We start from the raw sequence: 23,689 nt of genomic DNA on the forward strand, positions 1-23,689 counted from the left end.
GAGCACGGACCCTTTGCCCAAGCGGCTCCCCAGGCCCGGGGGCACCCGGGCGATGGGGGGGTCGAAAAGAGMAGCAAGTTTTTAGCTCGGTCCTGGGGAGAGGGCGGCGGGGGCTCCTGCTCGGGCCCTCCTGGCTGCCACAAAGGCCTCCCCGAGCAACCCGGCCTGGGCCAGCCCGGCGCATCCAGRGGGACAGGCGCACAACAGGACAACGCAGGAGGCTCCGGGGGTGCGGGGGTCCCGGTGCGGCCCCCTCCGCCGGCTCCCCCCGCCACGTACCCTGAGGGCCCCCCCCCGGCTCGGTACCTGGCTGCCGCCCTAGGGGTGCCGGGGCTGCGGCCCCGCCATGCCCGGCTCCGGCTGCTGGAGGCCCCGACGCCAGCGCCTCACTCCGGCCCGGCCGCCATGTCAGCCGCGCCGTTGCATTGTGGGAAGGGGGAGGACAGCGGCGGGGGGCGGCTCGGGCCGCGCTCAGCGCCGAGGCCCTGGGATGGCGGCGGCGGCGCCGCGCGGTCGGGACCCCCCGCCCCGAGCCCGCCGTGCGGAGCGGGGTGGCCGCGGGGAAAGGGCTCGCGCCGGCGGGAGGCCGAGCGCCGAGACGTCCCGTCCTCGGCACGCCTTGGGGGATGGGGGGGACACTCTGGAGAAAGAATAAATACAAAATAAAGACATACAAATGAGTAATAGACATAAAAGATGAACGTGGAACTGCCAAAAGGATTTAGCGGAGTTACTGGTGATAAGGGGAATGCCTGGGCTGCAAAGGCTGCCCCCAGTGTGGCTTAAACAAGCGACACAATTTTTATTACGGGATTTTACAGATGAGGGCAAAAAACGGGCTGTGAAGCCGTGTGCCATCCCCAGCACCAACCTGTGTCCGTGCCAAGYGCTCCGAGCTCCCGGTTAAATTAAACAGGGAGCACCAGGACACCCCGGATATTGGCAGCGAGCTCACCCCACAGGCTGAGACTGACAGGAATCGAGTGGCTTCCTTCCTCCAGCCTGATCCAACAGGCTCCTTCCAGCAAGGAGTGCGGAGAGTAACGTRAAGAGAGCAGCTCACCCGGCTCCGAACACCCCAGTCTCTGCAGAGCTCGCGGTGCTCAACTTTGCCTCTCTCTCTGGGCAATTCTGCCTTCTTGGCTAGCATTAGAAAATGCTTCATTCCAGGGGGTAGTAGCATCCAAACGGGGCTCTAAAGCAGAGGGCTAAATCCTATCATAAGCTGACCTTATTTAAAGAATTTCTAATTCGGGGTCAGTGAGCTAAAAAAAACACTCAGATTCCAAGCTGAGTTTGGAGGAGAAAATGTGATTTTGAAAAATAACTTTATCTAGAAATCAACAACAATTAACTTGGAGGTGCAAGAGGTGGGGGTTTGTAAATTCACTTTGCAAAGCAAAATCCTGCTCATTTCCTAGGACAGTTTTAATTCCTCATCTGCAGTCCCATTCCCAATCTGCTACATTATTATGCCTACAGGATTGTAGAAAATCAGAAGTTTATTGCATATTTTTAAAATTTTGCTAGCCAATTTCTTTTTAAAAAAGGTTTCTGATTAATTATTTTCACCAAGCTGCAATAACATTCCTAGAATTAGCTGTTTTTCATTTATTTATTAAAATGTCCATGCTGTTTTAAAGCCCTATTCTCTGTGTCTAGCTATGTCTCTATGGAACTTCTTAATTTATTTATAAAATGGGAAAATCATACTTGGCTCTCCTTTAAAGGAAATGTTCTCAATCAATAGTAAAGTCCGAAAAGCGTACAAAAAAAAGCACTTATCTGTGCATATCAGATCAAAACATCAGATTTTTAGCACAGTGTGTCTTTCACAGAGACAGCATGGTAGAAGATTTTTTGCCCATATAAAATTTTGCAAGACTTCTTTATGTTAGATATCTGCTTGACCTAAAATACATGAAAACCTGAAAAATCTTTAATGTTTAAAAAATATTAAGTCTTTCAACTAATTGTTTGAACTTTTTTCAACTAATTTGTTTCAACTAATTAACAACAACAACAAAGAACAACAAAAACAAACAAACCCCATTACATTAACAAATGTAATTTGTTATTCAAAAGATAAATTTCTGGTAAGCTTTGTGTGCAGTACTTCATTGTTTTCTGTAAATCATTACCTTTTATATTTTCTATACCAAGAAATAGCACAATAACAGGCACAGACAACCTTTTTTTTTTTTTTTCAGTCCAAGAAGAAATCAATGACCATCAAACACTTCCTCACATTGCTTTATATAATACAAATCCCCTCTCTTCCAGCAGGCTTAGTAGCAAATGGCACAAATGGTTATTTCTTTTGCCAACAACTCACAGACAGCCTCACAACACTGATCCCCAGGCAGCTGTCTTGGCTCTGTATTTCTGCAAGCTTTCGTACCAAATTCAGTCCCAATATTTTAATGCTTCTTTCTCCCTTATGGACTCCATCAAGATCCATGTGGCCCAGCCAGACACTTGTCTCGAGCCCAGTGCCCACACAGGGGACGTTCCTGAAAGCCTGGGAGCTCCTTTTTGTGTGATTCTGTCTATAACGCTCAGTGTTTGCCAGCTATTCGCTCTGACTCTTGTGCAGAGCACCTGAATCAGTAACCACTAGCAACCAAGCCACTGGTATCCTTTAACATTACATCACAGTTACCATATGCATATTAAAAATATCAACTTGCAAATTGGTTAAAATCACAATAACTCTATGCCATATTTTCCCAGGACATGGTCAGAGCCGCTCCCTAAGACTGGCATCCCACAAAGCCCTATACACTAGTGCTGCTCTTGAGCTGAAAGAACAAGCCCTTCAATTTGTGTGTCGTATCCATAAATGTCCTTTTCTGGTACGCCAGTGCTACAATGAAATACATCCCTGGAGAAGAGTTTGAATCCTTCACAAATGCAGCTTTCTGGGGCCTTKCACAAACACAGGATTTAATAATCCTTGCAGAACACAGACTGTTGCAAAAGGGTCCGTTTGCAGCAGTCCTTTCTTTGCGGCAGCGCTTGACTATTGTGGCAAGTGTCTGTGCAGYGCTGTCTTGCAGCATGCTAGATCCTGAGGGCAGTGTGGAGCACAAGGCTGCCTCTTCCTTCCCCAAAGTTTTCCTCATCCCTCTAGCCATGCTCCTCGCAATAGCAGCACTCCTGCTCTTAGCCTTTTCTGCCACTCTGCAGAGAGAGACTGATTTTTACACTTTCAAAGTTGTAAACATCAGGGGCAAGCTAGTCTCTCTGGAGAAGTACAGGGGCTCGGTAAGTGTGCACGGAGATGGGCAGCTCTCACACTGACCTCACTAATCGGCCAGTCCTTGCATGTCTGCAAAAAGCAAGCGGGGGGGTGGAGAGATTGTACATTAACATGATGCATGCATGCAAATAGATTTGTTTTTATGACTTCTTTAACTGATCTGGAGCGTTGCCTGCATGCCTCCTTCAATACCATTCCGCAGATCCTTGCTCTTTAAATAAAACATTCACAGACTAACCTCTCTGTGCGGAGTCTCTTCCTTGCGCGRGCTGCTCCCTGCATACGTGGCAAGCAGGGAATGTCTGCCTTCCATTCAGCCGCATGAATTGCRCTTGATTGTGGCTGTTAAACAGGAAATTTGTACCTTTGTACAATTTATTTTTGGGACTTATTTCCGCTTTTTAACTGCATGACTTTTAGTAAATTCCTTCTACCTAAATCCCGTTTCTTTTTGAAGTTTGGTTTCAAAAAAGATGGGATTTAATCAGTGGTTAACAGGCTTAAGAGTTTTCATTATAATTAGTATATAAGTGAGGGAATTGATAGTACTTTTTCAATACCAGTGTACAGTGAAATTGTAGAAACACCATGCTATCCCACTTAGAGTAAWTTCTAGCATGACAAAGAACTTAGGAAAAAGGAAAGGTAAGACACTACATATGCTTTTTAACTTTTAAATTCTACTTACATATTAAATTAAGGCATGGTAGATGCACTTTCCTGTCCAGTTTGAGAGCAATTGTCTTGAATATAGCTTGATTTTTTAATCATTTTGAGCATCTGAGAAAAATGGTTAGTACCAGGGAGAGAACGAAGACAGATTAGCACAGGCAGGAGGGCATGGTGTCTGCAGCTCTTGCAGCCAGATTCACAGATTACAGAGTCTAAAATCAAAGTGTAACTGCCACCACCTCCATCTTCAATGCTCAAGTGACACATCTGATATGCTAGATGGCCAGGTCAGGCCAGCAGCTTCCCGAAAAGGAAGTCTCCACTCCTCACTTTCACCCATAGCCACAGCTCTGTGCTTCCACTTTTCCTTTTCATCCCTTTTGGGTACTTTACTGAGGTGATGATGCTCACTAATCCAAAGTGGTGGGTGATCATAACATTTGCAGGGAGAAACCRAAGGCCCACAGGAGATGTAATTTTTTTCTGAGCTTTTGAGAGGGGGATACTGGTGGATTTGGACCAAATGAGAAGCCCAGATCTCACCTGGTACGTGTCCTCCTCCGCCTCTGTTCACAGTACAGCCAGAGAACAGAGCAGAAGGGAACTGATGCAGTGCACACTTCGATATCTGTTTTGAGAAATGAGGGAAACTATTTAATATTAAGCAATATTTACTTTTTTATTTCRGAGTTCTTTCCAAAGGCTCTGTCAATAAATCCTGTTGCTGAGGCATGCTTTTTCTGCAGGTCACCCGCAAATCTTTCTAAATAAGCAAATATCACCTCTMACTTTTCTAACTCAGGGCCAGAATTGGCATGGCAAGGACTAAAGGGGGAACTCTGAGGTTTCCCTTATGGAATTCCTTCCATCTGTCCTGGCATACCCCCCATCTTGGGGGTGACTCATCCGTAAAGAGATGCAAGTTTTTTTTTTTTTTCTAGGATCACAGGTACTTTGTGGGAAGTCTTGGAATTTTTTATTTCAAAAAATGATGACCAGCTTCTATCCAAGCTGTTCATTTATTTGAAGAGACCATCCATGCTCAGTTCAACTATGTTTTGAGGATGCATATGCATGATTTAAAATTAGATTATACCAACAAAATGACCCTTTTAGGTCATTATGTTGTTAGAGTTCATTAGCAAGGTGGAGACAGATCAATTAAAGTATCCATTTACTTCTTAAAATAAACCCACCTATTTGAAGTTAGATAACCAATGTCAAGGTTTAAGTCTACCATAATATTTTTAGATAATTAAAGCAAATAGCAGTGCCTGTGTGCTGCTAGAGTGAGTCACTAGTCAACGCCTGGAACAATAGTCTGCTAATTGCTAAACCACATCTTAACAGCCTTAAGCTTTCTGGCAGATAGAGAAAACATTTTCTTAAATTCAGTCACTCAGCTAATTACACAATTAAATATGCAATAATTAATGCAATCTGYAGTCAAGAAACTACCTGGAAATTGAAAAAGTCAGCAAGTTGCCAGTATACAGAAAAAGAATAAAGTCTGCTAATTCTAAAAACACAAGAGCCAAACTGAGCAGAATYAGTGCAATTCATTACTTGCAGTTTTTTCTTCAATAACTCATTATTAACATAAAATGTTTTATATTCAGATCACTGAGATTATTTAAAATTAGGCAAATTAATTCAATTTCCATTCAAGTGCAATTTGATGCAAACCACAAGTACTGTCAATTATACAGTAAGAAAGAAATGTACTACTTACAACTCCGAAATAGTAAAAATGAGAAAGCTAAGGATCTGATTTGGGTGATTTTTTTTTTTTTTTTTGGCTGAAAGGAAATATGTACAAATATAAAGTATCCTCCAATAAAAAAAATCAAAAAAGGTGAGGGAGAGCTCTGTTTTTTATAAGGACATTAGAAATATTGCCAGAATGCTACAAATTTGGCCTGCATTCAACAAAACTAGGTATATCAAATCTAAGGACTACTATGATGGACAAAAAAGGTGCCATGAGCGAACCAGCTCAAAAAGCCATCTGGTTTATTCTGTCCCAAGAGATGATCAGACCATTTTATCTAGGCTACCCCACTGATGCTGTTGATCCATCTGCATTAAATATCAGGGGTGGCKATGCATAGTAGGAGAAAAAATTGTCAGGAAGCCAATAAGGTGAGGTGTATCGGAATAGCTATCTATATCAAGAAAGTTTATATTTCATTTTATGGTCTCTGGAGGATATGCTCTAAGTAAGAGGTAGAATTCCTACCAAAAATACTATCTGTTTGCAAGTCAGCATTCCCAAGCTTCAGCTGCTCCCTGCTGTGTTTATACCTGTCCGGATATAACAGTACTTACTTAACCTACCTACCTACCACTGAGCTAAGTACAGTGGGCTGAGGCTTAATGAAGCAGCATTAACACAGCGCTTTGGAAACCCTTTACCAAACGGTACTATAATAATATTAAGTCTTATTTTACTGATGGAAGTAATTCTAGACCCTTTGTATCATGACTCTTTATAGTTCAAGAATGTAGTATTACTGAATGTGGATAAACACAGAGTAGAGATACTTAATTACTATGCTACTTGTACTGCTATTTTTTCTCCATGAGGGCAGAGTTCTCTGAGTTGGTGTAATCTGACCCTCTAGATGGTCCTACCAACAGTTCCATGGAACCATTTAAAATCTTCAGGTCTAAAAACCTAAGTACCTACCATCCATGCCAAAACATCTGTGAAGCATTACTTGAGCATGATAGATTCATAAATTTCCCTAAGGAGCTTTTCCTCAGGGAAAGGTAAACTTTACCCTGTGTAAATATGAAGCAAACCAACAACCATTTTTGCAGTGTAAAAATGACTTCCCTATTAGAATGCACTTTTTTTCCCCTAAGAAGTGAGAAGGAAAACATAGCATTAAAAGGCCAAACAATGGATAAAACACAGTCTGGCTTTAATGAAATCATTTTTGGAAAGAACCTGGATGAGTTGTTTGCACTGCACACTAGGTGGTGTACTTGACTGGTACTCTCAGAGCACAAGGTGAGAGAGAAGTCAGTCAAGTGGAGTATAGAGTTTAAAGGATCAATCATTCAGAAATGTCAAGTACAGCCTCTTTATGAGAACTAAAAGAATGATTTTTATTTATAAAGGATAAAATATAAACAACAAAAATTCAAATCACCTCCTTTCATCATTTGTGATAATCTACAGAAACACTTTAAGATGACTAAAAGATTTTTAAACATTGATTTTAAACATTCCTTTAAATATTCCATTTATAAGTATTTGCTTACAAAATACTTCTAAATCCTGAAAAAAATATTTATATGTTATTTACACTTTTAGGATGTCTTCAATATTAAATTAAGGAACTCTATAATAAAATGCATTTTTTTTTCTATTTAAAAAATAAAGAAGAGAAGCATGATGCACCTGCTTTTCCAAAAAAAAAAAAAAGAAAAAGGTGTGCACAGTTTCCTTTAGGAGACTGTTTGGATGTTTGCACTATTTGCAATGTGAGCTCTCATACCTTTCATCTCCATTCAGAGTAATCACTGGTGTTAAACAGCTGTAAAAAACAGGCATCTCTTGAGTGAATCCTTTCAAGCCCTGCTCAATTCAAAATGAGTAAAAATTATAAAGGCTTGATTTCATTTGCACCTCATGTTTATGATAATTACTTTTAATTGTTATAATATGAACACAGTACCTCCACAACCTTATTTCCCATAAGCCTCTAATTCTTAAATTAAGTACTCTATTTGGAATAAAGTAGCAGTAGTTGTGAATACACTGAAGTATATGAACACTTCTGCATCATGAGAATGCTTAGCTTTAAGCTATATTTTAAAAACAGTCAAGATTTTWAGCAAAAAGAATTACACGTGTCTTCAAATCTCTGTATTACATTTATTTTCAACCATTCTGTACTAAAACTTGGAAAACACAGATTATCTGAAGAGAACAAAACAACCAATGGTTATTTTTTGTGTCTAATATACAAGCTTTATTTGAAATGATGACATCTGAAACAGGAATTACTTACCACTTCTTATCTGAATTTTTTTTTCTAATTATAAGGCAAATCTTTGGATGTTTTAGGAGATGGTTTAAAATTTCACATAGAGCTTGTAAATATAGKCTGAATAAATGTGATGCTTTGGAAGTTAGCTAGATGGCTCCAGATCATATTTCATGTGCAAGTGTGCAAGGATTTCTTAGATTATATTCTGTTGACACAATATACCACAAAGAAGATCCCATCAACTTCTCCATTTATAAAATTATTTGTCCTCTAGGGAAAACAAACAGTGCTGCTCAGAAACTACTTTAAATAATAGTCACATACCCATACAACATGCAAAATACGCAAAGTAAATCTTAATATTTAACATAAGAAATGATAAACACCAGTATCCCCTGGTGTTTATCCCCCTAACTTTATTTCTTCCTACCATTCTAGAGATTTCATCCTGCTGTCCCACACCATACCCAGACTATGAAATTTTATATGCCAATAAATTATTGTTCTCTGGCCTTAATAGTACTTATCATATGTAATCACTTATTTTTTTGATACGTTATCATTTATTTTTATGTACTCTATTAATGTTTCCTACAGTTTTGTATTTTGTATAAAAACATACACATAGGAATATAGAAAAATAGCAAAATTAGAATCCAAAGTGCAAACGGAGTAAGGCCAGTAGTCACAAACRCAAGTACCAGACCTAGAGTCCATTACTGCACTAGTACTGGGAAATGTGTTGGCTGCTTCAACTACACTATCTTTTTATTTGCATTCTGAGATGAAGGGCCAGGTTTTGTGGGGATTTATAATCTGTAGAAACCCTGTGATTGGTAACTCTTAAAGATTAGTTCTACACAAGTAATGGAATGTTGTTTTATGTAAAAACTTATCACTATAAAGGGCATAATGCTATCATAATAGAGATCTACAATATTCAGCCTTAATCCATTTCCATAAAAAATGCTAGAAAAAGCTCTCTTTCCGTAGAATGAGTTGTGCTCACACGTATTAAAATGCTAAGAATGATAAAAAAGTACAGGAAGTCCAAAAACAACAAAGAGGACCAGCTATAGGAGGAGTAACTCTTTAAAGAATAGGGTGCACATTCTCCCTTACTGTGAACATCCAATTAAAGCAGTAAAACTTTATGCAAAATACGTTCCTCTTTTGTCAGGTCTTCCTGAGCTTACTCTAGAAATCGGGTGGAAATTTTACAGGCTCTACTGCACAGAGACATAAAATCCTGTAATTGCTTTCAGATTTAGGCATCCACACAGACAATGATAAATGCACCAGACAGGTCTGTATCAGTGCTAAATTCTGTAAGAAAGAACATCCTGAAGAACAGATAACAATAACCAAAAATACATTAATTTCCAGGGCTGTGATAAACTATTCCTTATACCTCATCTGTATGGTCATTTCTTAAATATCCTTACAGAATATCTAAAAGGCAGAGCAGACAAAATCCAGTTTCTCTCTAACCTGAGAGATAAAACTGCTAAGGCATTTGGTATTATATTCATAGTTGCCATATGGGAATACATTATTATTATTATAAATCTGCTTATAGTGAATAGAACTCTATACAGTTTTACATATGAGTGTTCAGTCACATTTCTCTAGAGATTCCTGTTTTTTTGAGAATAATATCCAAGCCTACCTGTTGGAAAACTGCAAGGTGCAGCACATTCTCATAGGTGTCTCTTGTTTTATAGGTATCTCTAGTTGTCAATGTTGCAAGTGAGTGTGGATATACTGACAGCCACTACAAGGCCCTACAGCAGCTGCAGAGGGACCTYGGCCCGTATCATTTCAATGTGCTGGCATTCCCATGCAATCAGTTTGGGCAGCAAGAACCTGACAGTAACAAAGAGATAGAGAGTTTTGCACGGAAGAATTATGGTGCCTCCTTTCCTATGTTCAGCAAAACTACCGTCAGCGGTGCCGGTGCAATTCCTGCCTTCAAGTACTTAATTGGTGAGTATCAGGGATATTGGCAGGCTGGTTCCCCAAAACTGAATTTCTCTGACACGATATACTATGCAATTAAAAACAGTATTTATGTTTGTTCTCACAGAATCATGGCACAGAATTGACGGGGTCAAAGAGGTCAGAAGTCACCTCATTTCCGCACAAGGCAGGATTTCTGCCTCTCTTGAAATATTTGCCTAACATTTTGAAAAGATTGCCAGTATGAAGACCCCCAACAAACAGTGCCCAGTAAAAACTACTTTAATAAACACTTACATGGAAAACATGTCTAGAAATATCTGCCTGTAGGCATTAAAAAAAGATCTTATTCATTTTCGCACTTCGCAATCTTTCCTCCCATGTGTTCCTCCTGTGATGCAACCACTACRGGCTGGATTTGTAAGACTCATCTCAAGAGCTGTAGGATAAACGGAAGCAAAGTGCCTACATAATTTACTTGAACAGTCAAAAAGTAAAGGAGGTAGAAAGAGATGACTTTGAATCCTCCTTCCCTCATTCCTTGCTAAGCATTGGAATAGCCATACCATAAAGTTCATCCACTCCTAATCTGCATTAGGACTAGCAGAGCCTGACACCCACAGAGGTCTTGCTCACCCTCAGCAGACAGCTAACAAAATATACTGTACATCAGAATATTGTCTATCAAGATACGATTTTTCACAAACTGACTGAATCCTCAAAAAAAAAAGCATTTAAATGCTAAACTGAAATGACAGCCTTTATCCACTGTTGAAGGAAATTACCTCTGGGAATGATGCATCATAAACCCAACGTGACATGATACCATCTAAGCTGTATTGTGCAAGGACCACGCCACCTTCTCTTCCTCCTTATACCACAGTGTTCGCCCATATGCCACTGACTTTACAGGGAATGTTGCTAGTGTTATTTTTGGCTACCCCAAACACTCCTGCTGGTTTCTGCAGTGGGACCTCAACATGTCCTTCCAGTGGGCTTGTTAGTGCTGGCAAGTCACATGAAAATTGCAAACCTTGTGTTTCCCTCTTAGACCATCTGCAAGAGGAGACTGCTGCATGCAACACACTGACAACACTGTCAATACTGAATATTTTGCTGTACTTTGGTGATATCTCTGATTTCATGTGAAATTTTGCCCAGTGTATGATCAATGGCAAAAGATGCTATTTTGTAGGGTCTGTACTTGCACCATTAGCAGGATAAAACTCTTGATCACATTGAAGATGCTTTCCTGAAAATATTGCTAGTAATGCAATAGAATGATAAATTGCTAGTAATGTAATGGAATGATAAACGAATATTCAGAGTAAAAACAATGGCAGGTAATTTTTTCTGGAGCAATTTATATTAATATTTTTGCATAGCTTTTCTGGAAACATTACTCTTAAACATGTGATACTGGGTACTTTTGGAGACAAAATCCTGGGTAAACAAACTATTAATCAGTTCTGGTACAGCTATTTTTTACCCTATATTCTAGATCTCTGTCAGTGTACAACTATTTCATACTATAGATATAGTACACATATGCATACATACACACACCTCTAGTATAATACTTCTGTCTGCCTGTGAGGAGTTGACTGTGTTTCACTAGTCTCCAGGGGACTCCTGTCTAGCTAAATCTCCCTGTCAGAAAATTCATCTTAATATTAATTCTGAACACTCTCTTGATTTATAGTCCTTCCTCCTCTCAGAGAGTAATCATCAAATTGACATGAGCAAGTGTCAGGAATTGGCTAACACAGCTTTCTTTTCTAAGTTTGTTTTTCCTCCCATAGATTCCACGGGAGAAGAACCAACCTGGAACTTCTGGAAATACTTGGTGGATCCTAACGGGAAAGTAGTCAAGGCCTGGGACTCTACAGTCTCTGTTGAAGAAATAAGACCTTATGTTACAGAACTTGTGAGGAAAATCATCCTGAAGAAGAAAGACGAATTGTGACTTTCAAAAGTTCTACGATGTCAGCTACATCTTTATTGAGAATTAGGACTGTAATTGGTTTTTTCACGTTCTAGAAGAGGGAGTACAGGGAAGGGATAGCATGAGTAGTGGAATCTATTTTCACCATTTTAAGAATACAAGATAGTAAGTTTGAATGGTCAAAGAAATTTAACTTATTCTCCAACTGAATTTAATTTAAGCTTTCTAGGAAAGAAGGCTCATCACAACAGTTTCTTTCTCAGTTCAAATTGTTGATAAGACTACAGAAAGTTAGTGTACCTCTAGGATGAAGGCTGAAAATAATTATCAATTCCTTGAAGAGATCTCACTGCTACCTACACTTCCCATATTTTCAACATGAACTAAATTTAAAACTAAAAAAAAAAAAATTAAAGAACGGGATTGACAATGCATATGCTAGCGGAAACTAGGCAGACCAAACAGATATTTATATTTCCAGTTACCATGGCCAGAACCAATATTTTAACATCTATTTTTTCCTCCAAACATTCATTTTTACATTTTTCTATTTGCTATAATGGCCAATGTTTAATGTTACATAAATATTATAATGTTTAATGTGACATTTTTCAAATATTTTCAACTGTTACATTTTTCAAATGTGGTACTCCAACATCTGCTCAGATTTCAGACTCCAGATCATACTAAAATCATAGCACAAACAAATAATAAAGCCTCATGGGTTTTGGATGCAAAACCCTTTGAAAACCTGCCACAAGAACTCTTTTCATTTCAACAAAAGCACAATGTTCAAGTCCCAGTTCTTAACTGTAGGATACTTCACGAAGAATCTAGTCTTGTCCAGTTGCAGTATTATTGTCAAGTGAAAGCTTTTCTGGTGCTTCATAATGCTTTTTAGAGTAGCACAAACAATATCTATCCTTATAGTTGTCAGGACCCAAGTGCACCAACAAGTCTTAACTGACCTGACCACAGTATGTAATTTTCCCCATTGACTGTTGCTATTACAGTTTGTCAGTGACCCAAAAATGCTGCAGCTGAAACCAAAGGCAAATGTTAGAGCAGGTACTGTCTTGCAGAAACGTGGGCAAGAAGAGTACTATAGGAAACACAAGTGTTGGTTCTAGAGTAATTGATGGCTCCCATGCTTTGAGAAGCAGCTCTCTCCTAAGGTCACTATTGGTCCCTGTTCTGTGGAACAGTCTAAGGAAGTAGGAACGAGATCTAATTTTGGATTTGCAGGAAGGCTCCAGAGAGACTGCACCACATAAAGCAAGTAAAGCAAGCTGAATTTGCCAGAAAGAAGCTGAGAGCAGGGGAGGGACAGGAAGGGAGAGGCAGGGAAACTCTAGGCAAGGGAGGCAAATAAAAGGAAGCAGCAGAAATATAAAAACAGAGAGCAAGAAAKGAGAAATGAGAATGAAATGGACGAGCACATTGTGGCCCAAAACAGAGGAATCTTTGAGACAACTGGGTGATGGGAATGTTCAGGTTTTGCTGATACTAATGAGCATGTTCCATGTTACTCCCTTGGAGTGCAACTTAACAGTGCAGGAAATTGCTGCTAGTGGCAATGAATACATCTACATTTTCCTCCTCTGATGAAGAGGAGGAAAGTGTATTCTATACTCCATTGAGTTGTTTTGTTTATTCTTACACGAATCACTGTGTCTAAGACAACAGTTAAAAAGGGAGGTCACAAGGAAAGCAGGACCAGGTCCAGCTGTTCTGTCCTGGGGCAGAAAGCCTAGCTATTAGGAAAGGAGGTAATTTATAGGTTTATAGATTGTTTATCTTTTCAATACTAACTCAGCCCCAGCATGTCRTTAGCAGGTGCTGCTGGGCTGCAAATAGTCTCCTTAAAAAGTATTTCTTCGTTTAATAACTGAAGCACAGATTAGACCGATCATACTGCGCAAGTTATTTTAGGCTCTCTCAAATTAAGGAGACTCCATTCTTTTTGGATTTACATAGTTTTTACCTTGCATGGTTTTTAAGACAAATTCTAGAAATCTGAAGAGCTATMCAGGCAATGATCAGCTGGAAAGAGTTCATATTATATTGACAGAAATTATTTGCTCTACTTAAAAAAAGCATGATGAAACATTAAAAGAAAAGCTTTTGCTTGACACATTGCACATTGAATAAGCCTAGAATCTGAAAGCATCCTGAGGTTAGGAACTGGAGACCTGTAAACTGTGTTTTTGTTGAGATAAAGAGTTCTTGCTAATAAGATTTTCAAAGTTTTATTTTTTTAAATGTTACTTTAAAGAATGATGATGCTGTAATTGTTAGTTTTATTATTTTACTACAGGATAAAAAGACCTTTCGCCTGAAATCTCAGCAGATGCCTGAACGTTACAAATAGCTTAATTTTAATGCTGACAACTATCAGAGGTGATGTTGTTCTTACCATTATGGCAGCTTAAAGGGAACGAAKGTAAGAACTTGTAAGTTTAAGCACATAGATACTCTCAGAACTTAAAAATATTTCCACAGTTAAATTAAGTATGTGAGGTATTTTCAAACCTTTGCTGCAGTGGAATCATAGTTTGTAGAACAAATGTATTTGTCTTTTAAACATGTAAATGTAACCATTTTTGGTTATAGATTGATTTGTACCTAGTCATGTGCGTCATGTGAGAAGTTCTTCATGAATACAGATTCTGAAAAATTGGAAACCAAATTGCACTGGGTTGTATTGGTCTGCCAAACTACAACAGGGGCATGCAGGGACCAGAAATGACTTTTTGGGCTGATGATTTCTGACACTCTTGGCCTCTGATAGAAATCTTCTTGAGCGGAAAATCCTGGSAGCGGTAGAACAACACACTATATTTAGTATGAGCATATCTGCTTAGCAGCTTGTCTGCTTTACAGAGAAAATAGTACTGCAAAGTTTACAGATGTGTGTCTTTACATATTGAGAGCCATCATCTAAAATTCCATCCCCTACATTTGCAACTTCAAATGAATATCTCAAGCATTTACACCTTCAAAGGCACACTGAATTGAAGACGAGGCAAACAACACATGATAATAGGCAGTCACGTCCCCCACAGCACACTGGAGGAAAAAGACTTACAAGCCTGACTGCAGTTCAAAATCAGACAGGACACTTCTAGACTCACAGATCTTTTTCTCATAAAAAGTGTGAAATCAGACCTACATATTTCCAAAACTCCMCTCTGAAGTAGAATATGCTCTGTTGAAATAGTAACAAGCAGCAGAGGGGGGTTGAAAACTCTATTCTCTTATTTTGTTACAGYAGCTGTAACTTCATTTTAAGCACAACAGCATAATGATCACTCAGTGGAACTATTTTGACTTGGCTCTAAAAGAATGCTCTGGCCCCGCTCTCATTCAGCAAAATTCAGGAAAATAAACCTTGCCTTAGCCCCTACTTTCTCAAAAAAAAAAAAAAAATCATTCTACTGTTGGAGCCAAAATTTACTTGGTTATGATCAATGCAGAACAACTTCTGAGTCTGTACTTAGATACACCTTCCTTAAATTCTGTACCAGACACAGGAGTTCCACAAATGCTACTGATGTGAACAAAAATAACCCAAGTTTATTGTGCATCCCTCCATTTTCTCTGCTTATGTTCTTAAAAATATTATTTCTAAGTACTTCTTCTAATTTTTAAGTTAATTAATGCATAAAATATTGCCTTATATAAAGGCTAGTGCTCCTGAAGTACAATATAATATCAGCAGAAGTTATAAATGAAGAAATCAAAGAGGCTGGGTACTGGCATGAAATGTATTGATGCAATGGAAGASTCAGGTGCCAAGCAACTATAGATTTGGCCTTTCATGTGTATTACATCACTGATAGCCAATTATAAACTCACTTTTCGTGAAGCTCTCTATCTCCTTGAACTGCAGAAAGCAGGAAATAGCTGTTCTCAGGAAATGATCATCATCTTGAGCCAAAACTGGACGATAATGAAGCAAAAGTCTTTTGGGGAAAGAAAAAAACAAAAAACCCCACCCACACAGCTAGTCAGACATCTCACTATCAATAGAGCCTGGCTATCCATCCTAGTTTCAAAAATATATAAAAAGAAATTATATAAACTTCTCTAATTACTCATTCAGTTACTGGTTCCTTTTGTTGTTTGTACTACTATCTGTGCTGTAAAAGACAACCTCCCTGGGRCCAGATGGTGACTCGAAAAAGAATGACCTCATGGTGGGTAAAGGATTTTATATCACTCTCCTAAATAAAAAAACACCCTCGATTTATGAGCTGAATGGTTAACTTTCTAAATAGAGCAGACTGACAGCATTAAAACAGCAGCTATTTCCATCAAAATAAGGTATGTTCAGCACCCTCCAAACTGTTCAGGTTCTCTTTTGGCATAGATTTACCACAGTCAACCTCTATGCTTGCTATTTCTCTGCCGTTTATATTCTCATGTGGAAGATGAATACTTTACAAGTTATTATAATAATTGGTACAAGATTTAAGTACAGCAATGGAATGTTTCTGCATAATTTTGAAAGAAAGCCTAAAAGCTCTAATACTGGAAGAGACATATTTCAATATTGCTGATGGGTTCTCATTCACATCCTGCCCAAGAATCTGGAGTATTTCCAGAGGTAAAGGCTACTTTTGTACTGCAGCTAGACTTTTAGAATTCCTACACTTAAAAAATAATGTGAAAACCCTTAAAGGTTAGRGGTGTTATATTTAAGCTTGGCCTTCAGTAGATTTCTGGCTTTAATTGTTTTTACAGYCACAATTCTTGGCATTTGTATGCCTTTTTTAAAAACAAGAAGACTTCAGAGCTTCTGAGAACAAACTGCAGTAATGTAAAATCATTACAGATCTGCTACAGGCATTATTTTGATGGAGAAAAKGGCTTGTGATTTAGAGTAGGAGCTTCTGATGTAAAAAGTGTTTAGYAAGATCAGAGATCTGAATTATAAATTTATAATGACATTAATATACAAACTTCCCTTTGGGGGGATCAGTGTGTTTGTGTCTCAATCTGAAYCTTTTCAATGTCAAATTTAAAATGCAATTCAATTATAAAATAGCAGTCAGTAAAGCAAGTAAAAATTGAAATTCCATCCTCTTTTATTCTTATCTTTCCTTACTTTGATAAAAAAGCTGATTTCATCAGGAAGTATGCAAAATCACCCAAGCTGCATGATTACATCATATTCATAYACAAGTATTCACAGATAAGAGAGCTGCTTTGGGGCCCTGACTCAGAAGCSAAGAGGCTCACAAATGTGTTAACAAAGCTGTTTGTAGGCTCGAGGGAGACAATCCCCAATAAATAAATCAGCTGCTTTGCAAAAACATTTATATGCTGCTTTAGAGAACTTGTTAACATGAAGTGAATCAACACGGACTGCTAGTAAACGTTCGTGATCAAACGTGACACAGTGATTCTGTCAATCTTTTTTGGAGACTTTTTCCACTGACTGCACAACTTAATTGGCTGTAAACAACACCACTTACATGCTGCAACTTTCATGAATCAGCCCTGAATTCACTGCTCACTATAAGTCTTGCAGTCCTGTCATAACTTGAGGATCCTCTGTTCATTACAATCCAGACAATATAATTATAGTTTCACACTGACAAAGTGTCTTCCACTGAGTGCCTTGTCTTCATAAATTTACATGATTTGGACATTCATTCTGTGAACTCAGCTCTTAATATTTTTCAAAGCAATAGGATACATTCTTATTTATGCCATTAGAAAAGTAACTTTCAGTGAATCTCTTTTAAACTTCAAATCCATCCTCAATATAAGAGAAATAAAGAAAAAAGATGACTTGTCCTTTTTAATTGCTCGATGTGTTTTTTTTTTTTTTTTTCTTTTGGAAATGGCATATGCCTTGTTCTATGTTTATGCCATGATGAATGTAATCAAGTTCTAAGCATGTATATTTGTAAGAAGAAAAAGTAGATAGGAATGTTTGTTCTTGATATTATTATTTTTACTACTATAGTTAAGTGGATCATTCTTAGCTAAGAATGATAAGGAGTATATTCTTTCTTTAACACTCACAGCAACCTCACAATGGCAAGAAAAGAGCTTTATATTCAACTTATAGATGAAACAACTTGTATAAACCTGTATTAGCAAGTATGTGGGTGACAGCATCTTCCCCAAACCATGTAACAAGTAAACGAAAAGCAAGAAATAAGAATGTAGATCTTCTGTTTCAAAGTAATCAAAACAAGGGAAAACAAGTCATGCCACATAGAAGCTGATTGATTTGACAGTAGTTTAAGTGAGAAATAGAAGGCAATGGACAAATAATTACATTTCCTTCCAGAAGACGAACAGTACTGCTACTGTAAATTAAGATAGTTTAGCTTGATTTTGCTTTAACTATTTCTATTGAGGTGTTCATCATTTCTGTCCCAGTGAGCTGCACTTTTACCTTCCAGTGGCACTTCAGTCGCAGTACAGAAACAATTCCCGTCAAATTCCCTTGTGCAAATTCCAGGTGTAGAGAAGGATGAATGCAATAGTCATTAAAACGGGGCTTCRGTAGGGGTATATTGGCTTTGTCTTGGCTGAAAGCGAGACTGCATCGGATACCATTTTAGTGAACACATTAATAACTATACCTTACCTCTTGCTATTGGATCACCTACCTCCTGTGATGCCTAACTCTTAGGAAAGAGCTAAAGAAAAGCCCTACACACCACCACAGACTTTAAGCCCTTTAACATGATACTTAACCAAACAAATTTCCTTGTAACTTACTTTCCTTCTATCTTTCTCTGAAATGGAAACACCTTTTTTTTTTTCTCTTCAATTCAATTTTTTTTCTCTTTAATTCAAAAAACACTTCCTGTGAAAACACCACCCATACGTACTGCTAAAATCTTTCAATTCCAAGAAGGTGGATAAGACCTCATGTGGGAGATCCCAACTTAACATCCTGGACTGGACAGGAAATAATACTTGGAACTAGGGATACTAAAAGCCTAGACCCCTATTTTAGTTTAAGGCTGGCTCATCAATGTCTTCCACGCACTGATCAGTGAATGCCAAATGAATTGGGTGACAAGATTTGATGAACGGGTCTGCTTAGAAGTCAGTTTAGATCTGTTCCTGCTACATTCATCTGCTTTAGCTGAGAGATACAGAGCAGCATCAGCAATCAGGAATGAAATAGGGCAGACCAACATAAAAATAAATAAATAACCATGTGAAGGAAGACCCTAGGAGAAAACAGCTGACAAACCTATTGTCCTCAGGAGAGGAAGGAAAGAAAAAGAGGAAGAGAAATTGTCACCAATTGTCCAACATTTTTTTCTTCCTATCCTGAGAGGCAGCCACTTTGACCACCACTGGGAAAAAAAAAAGTTGATAAGAGACAGGAGCCTGTTTGTACTGTGTGCAGCTATGCTAGGCATGTGAGCTACGCTAGGCATATTCAGGGCAAAAAGGCTATCTTTCAACCCAAAACACAAAACTCAGTCCCCAGAGGCAAAACATTTAGGGGGAAAAAAGAAAAAAAGCAGAAATACAAGTGAGGACAATTGTTCAAAATAAGGACATCACTTGCAGRGAGCAAGCTGAGGACACTAGCCAGGTAGAGATTCTATGGAGTCCCTGGATCCCTAGAGGACCTCTCATAGATGTGCGAGACAGAAATTAGAAACAGGTTTCTCATCTACACAGCACCTCTCACCAAAATTTAGTATTTGAACTGTGAAATTGTCTGAACTGTGAATATTCCTTTTAGTTGGTGCCTAGAGAAATTTGATAAGGATGTGCCAAACTAAAAGCCTTGAAACCTTAAGTTTGATGTATCCTCAGAGCAGAGTTATAGAAATGCCTCCTCTCAGTATCCTCCCAATTGACCTGCGTCAAGACTTGGAAGAAATGCACAAATACTGGATGGGGAGCTTTACGCTTTTGACACCAGAACTTTGTGATCTATATGTACAAACACTTGCAAGAGAACCACAATGGGAAGTATTCCCAGGCAACTAGTGATAAGACTCCATTCAGTTCACTTTGGAAGCCTTTGATGTGACTGAATATGAACAAAGTTTTACTATTTACTGCTCATTCCATGTGTCATCAATTTTTTTCCTTTCCTTTTCCTTTYTTCCTTTAGGAAAGTTAGATCACTTTCCTTTAGTGATCTAACACCACAGTCAGATAGCTCTTATAAATCAAACTGGAGTAGCTCAAGCAGTTATGTAAGTATATAGAAGCCTATTTCTTCTCTTCCCCAAAGAGCACTCCATAGGAGAACATGTAATCATTGCTCATCTGCATCGAGATAAAGTCAGCTGGCGATTTCAACAGCCTTCTCCAGCCTGTCTCCAGACTCTGACAGACCAAATGAGTCATCCACTCGAGACATGGCTGGTGACTGTTCTACCAAAGCAGGACTAAGCAGGTGCAGATCTGACCAGCTCAAAAGGCCAAGTCTATCACTCAGACCAATTCCATGCTTTAGTGACTGTGTGGTAACCATGTGCCTCATTTGTATGTTAATAGCTAYTGTATAAAGTTAACTACTTTCAGAACCTTTAGAGTATCTCATAGACATACAAAAACATTTAAGTGCTGGGGTGGACTGTAGTGGACCCCTCAGTCCACTGCAGTGGACTGTATTTGATTAATGTTATGAAGCATTTGATCAAGTCAGAGTCCATGTGAGGTGTTTATAATGAGAATCTACTTCTTATCTTTTCAATAAATTATCAGTTTATGTAGCACAACTGCTCCTTATCTTCAGTACTGCAGTGAATAAAAAGGAATTGAAACTGAATAAGATTTTCTAACTTCATCCGAAGAAGAATGGCTATTGAAAATCATTCTCTTTACATTGCCCCCAAATCAAGTAGTATTCCAAAGATGGAAACAAATCCACCTGAACAGAAGGGAATAAAAACAAGTTCTTGCAGTTAGGAAAGAAAACAGAAGTTCTGTCAAGAAAATAACTGGTAAGAAAAGCCTGTCATTGCTTGTGACTACACAATAGCAGTACCAGGTGTGAAAACTCCAGCTTCACATCTTCCTGTAATTAGAAATAAGCATAAAAGAATGCACTATGTGACCTTTTTCCCTTCAGATTTAGAGCGCTGTCATCAGTAACAAGGATAAGCTGACATTTCCATTATGATTCTGTTTATAGAATTTTGCAGTACCTTATTTTTTAAAAATAAGAAAATTTTAAAAATGCCTTTTTAAATGCAGAGGAAAAGTGCATAACATATGTCAGCTTTCCTACCTTAACCCTTCCCCTGGAATCCTTGTTTCTCTTTTCTGACTGCTCATTTATTTTTTGTCTTCCTCCCATGACTCCAAGCCTCACTACTTACTCGTTAGTGAATGCACTGGGAAACAAACACAGGACAGAAAATTTCAGTCCAAAAAATAAAGTTTGGCCAAGATTAAAAAGTAATTGAAAATAGGTTCTTATGAAGGAAGCACTACAGAACTTTAGCAATAGATGATGCTTCCCTCTTCACCTAAAATAGAGTGAAAGATATGCAAGAAGGTTAAAGAGAGAGATGGAAGAGCTGTTACTACTACTGATAGCTACATCTCTTTGAATTATAAACTAGAATGAACATTCTCCACGATGGTCAGGAGAGACAAAGAATTCTATGCCAAAGTGCACAGAAATGTACAAAAAGGGCTTACTTTAAAGTCTTAAATTAATGCAACAGTTATGTGTTTGTATGTTTTTTYAAGCATTTGCTTTTTTAGAAAGCAATAAAAGCTCAATTCTCCTAAAAAGACTTAGTCTAAATTATTGGTCTAAGATGTTGAAGCAAAGAAGAAAGTGAATGTTTCATTTACRTTTACAGTGAAAATTAGGGCAAGAGGTTTTACTGTATTATTTATTCACCCATATACAGAAGTCACACTCGTACCTGTTTTCTGAAGGTCTTTTCTTTAATCTTCATTATCAGCAAGGGGAAATTCCAGCTGTGGGAGAAAGTGAGAATTCAACATGAGTCTATGAATTTAACATCTTCTGTTATTGTGTATTAATGTAGAATCAGTGTTCAAAATATTATATAACTAATACACTTTAGAAGTGCTATCACTGATGGATATGCTGCTTGATTTAAACCACTTGAAATAATAGTCCCATTATTTCACACTTCCTGACATGAGTAACTCAGTCTCAGAATTCTGCTGTAATCTTCCCCTATGTGAAAAAAATTACATGTGTACAAAAATCCTTCAAAATTTGGACACTCCTATTTAAGGAGAAGTTACATTACAGTATATAACCATATCTTGAAAATTATAAATAATTCTATTTTACAAGCCGAGTAAATAAAGGCACAGAAAAGTTAAACGGTTGAGCCACACTAAATGTTTGATAAGTGAGGAATACATCGTCTCTTTGTGCAAAGCTCAGCTCAATAAAAAGAACTTTGTCCAAAAATGAAAACGAATGAAATCAACTTCACTCATAAAAAATGGCATTCAAAATTGTTTGCCTAGGTTCAGTGTTGGAAGCCGTATAGCCCATATTAGTAGTTGTAGTAGTATAATACTCTCTAGAAGGGAAGTGTGAAAGGATTAAATTTGTTTTATTTATATGAACAGGCTGCTACTATGAAATATTTATGAATAATAACATCTAAAAATGAGGCAACCACACATCAAACTGCTTATCAGGGCTCCATCTCCACCTTGAACTCACCAGCTCCAACACATACAATAAATCTTCCTATTTAATTTTGCTTGATTCTCCCCTTTCCTTTAAATTTTGACTGAAATTTCTTATCTCCTAAGGCTCAAAATTACTTTTTCCCGCTTTATTATTTAGCTTTGTAAAGCAAAGCACTGACTCTATGAAGGTAAAATCTATACAACATGCATTGACTGGRGCAATTCAATCAACAAATAATCCACTGCATGAAAGATAGCCAGGTAACTGGGCTAGAAGTTGGTAGCTGGAAGCTCTAGAGTGACATGAAGAAAATGCATTTTGTACTCCTGTTCACTTTCATAGGGAGGATCTCAAAACACAAACTTTGCAATTACACAATAAAAATAAATTTACACTGAGGTAAACTGAAGCATGCACTGAAAAAGCACTTTGATTACATCTGTACTAAATAAATGAACTTGGAAGAGTGCCTAAGATTTAAAATATCCTTTTCACAGATTTCATTCCTTGGCCAGTCCACATGGGAGAAAAATAACACAAGCGTCAGTTTGAGTTGTTACTCCTAATCAGAGCTATTTACACCATTTTGATATGACACTCTTGTCTAACTGTGTAATTTGCCATCATATTACCTTTGAAAACAATTTGTTTAGCTTTTTGCCTATTWATAATTAAATAATGCTCTTACACACACATTTTATAATTAGAATGGACGAACAAGTTGATTTGGTTTTCTTTCAACATAAGAGGCCATGTACATGATCCAYTGATCATGATTTCCACAGCCATTTCACATATCAAGTCCTGTATCTGAAAATCACCCCAATAAAAAGGATGTTTTTAATGACAATTCACCAGCCATTACCTAGTGAATTCAGTCCCTAAGGGAGCTAATCCAAATCTCATATAGTGTTTTATATAAATCATGCTCATTAATATGAGCTGAGAGTGCTAATTAATACCATCCAAGAATYATGGCAACTATTAATTGCATGATATAAATGATTGATGAAAAATGTATGAGGGATTTATTGCTAAGAACACTTAAACATTTTATCTTTCTTCAAAGGCAGATTTCATCAGGGTCAGAGAAAGAATCCMCTGTCACTCCAACTCAAATCCAAATCTGCCTTATTATGTTACTAAGTATGAGTGAAAGACTGTGGAAGATTAAGAATAGAACTGTGATATTTTCTTTTCCTAATTATTGY

The 23,689-nt window shown here is 38.1% G+C and overlaps 2 protein-coding genes across 5 annotated transcripts in view; one reads left to right on the forward strand and one right to left on the reverse strand.

The window, feature by feature from the left end:
- TUT4 (terminal uridylyl transferase 4) overlaps positions 1-23,689 on the reverse strand; it is a 69,791-nt gene that overhangs the window by 44,049 nt on the left and 2,053 nt on the right. For 2 of the 4 annotated variants that reach the window (XM_026034299.1, XM_026034321.1), the window contains exon 2: positions 21,724-21,778. The gene's annotated coding sequence lies outside the window, so the exon portion shown is untranslated. Of the gene's footprint in view, positions 1-11,718; positions 11,773-15,697; positions 15,716-21,723; positions 21,779-23,689 lie in introns of those variants that run through there. The other 2 variants (XM_026034315.1, XM_026034309.1) reach the window with 2 other exon arrangements.
- GPX7 (glutathione peroxidase 7) lies at positions 3,061-12,249 on the forward strand. Its single transcript, XM_026034343.1, has 3 exons — positions 3,061-3,267; positions 9,660-9,921; positions 11,697-12,249. Exons 1-3 carry the CDS (start codon positions 3,061-3,063, stop codon positions 11,858-11,860), a joined length of 633 nt encoding a protein of 210 aa, XP_025890128.1. The 3' UTR covers positions 11,861-12,249.

The sequence above is a fragment of the Nothoprocta perdicaria genome, unplaced genomic scaffold (genome assembly GCF_003342845.1).
Source record: "Nothoprocta perdicaria isolate Ctin4 unplaced genomic scaffold, notPer1 scaffold_0, whole genome shotgun sequence".
NCBI classification, from domain to species: domain Eukaryota; kingdom Metazoa; phylum Chordata; class Aves; order Tinamiformes; family Tinamidae; genus Nothoprocta; species Nothoprocta perdicaria.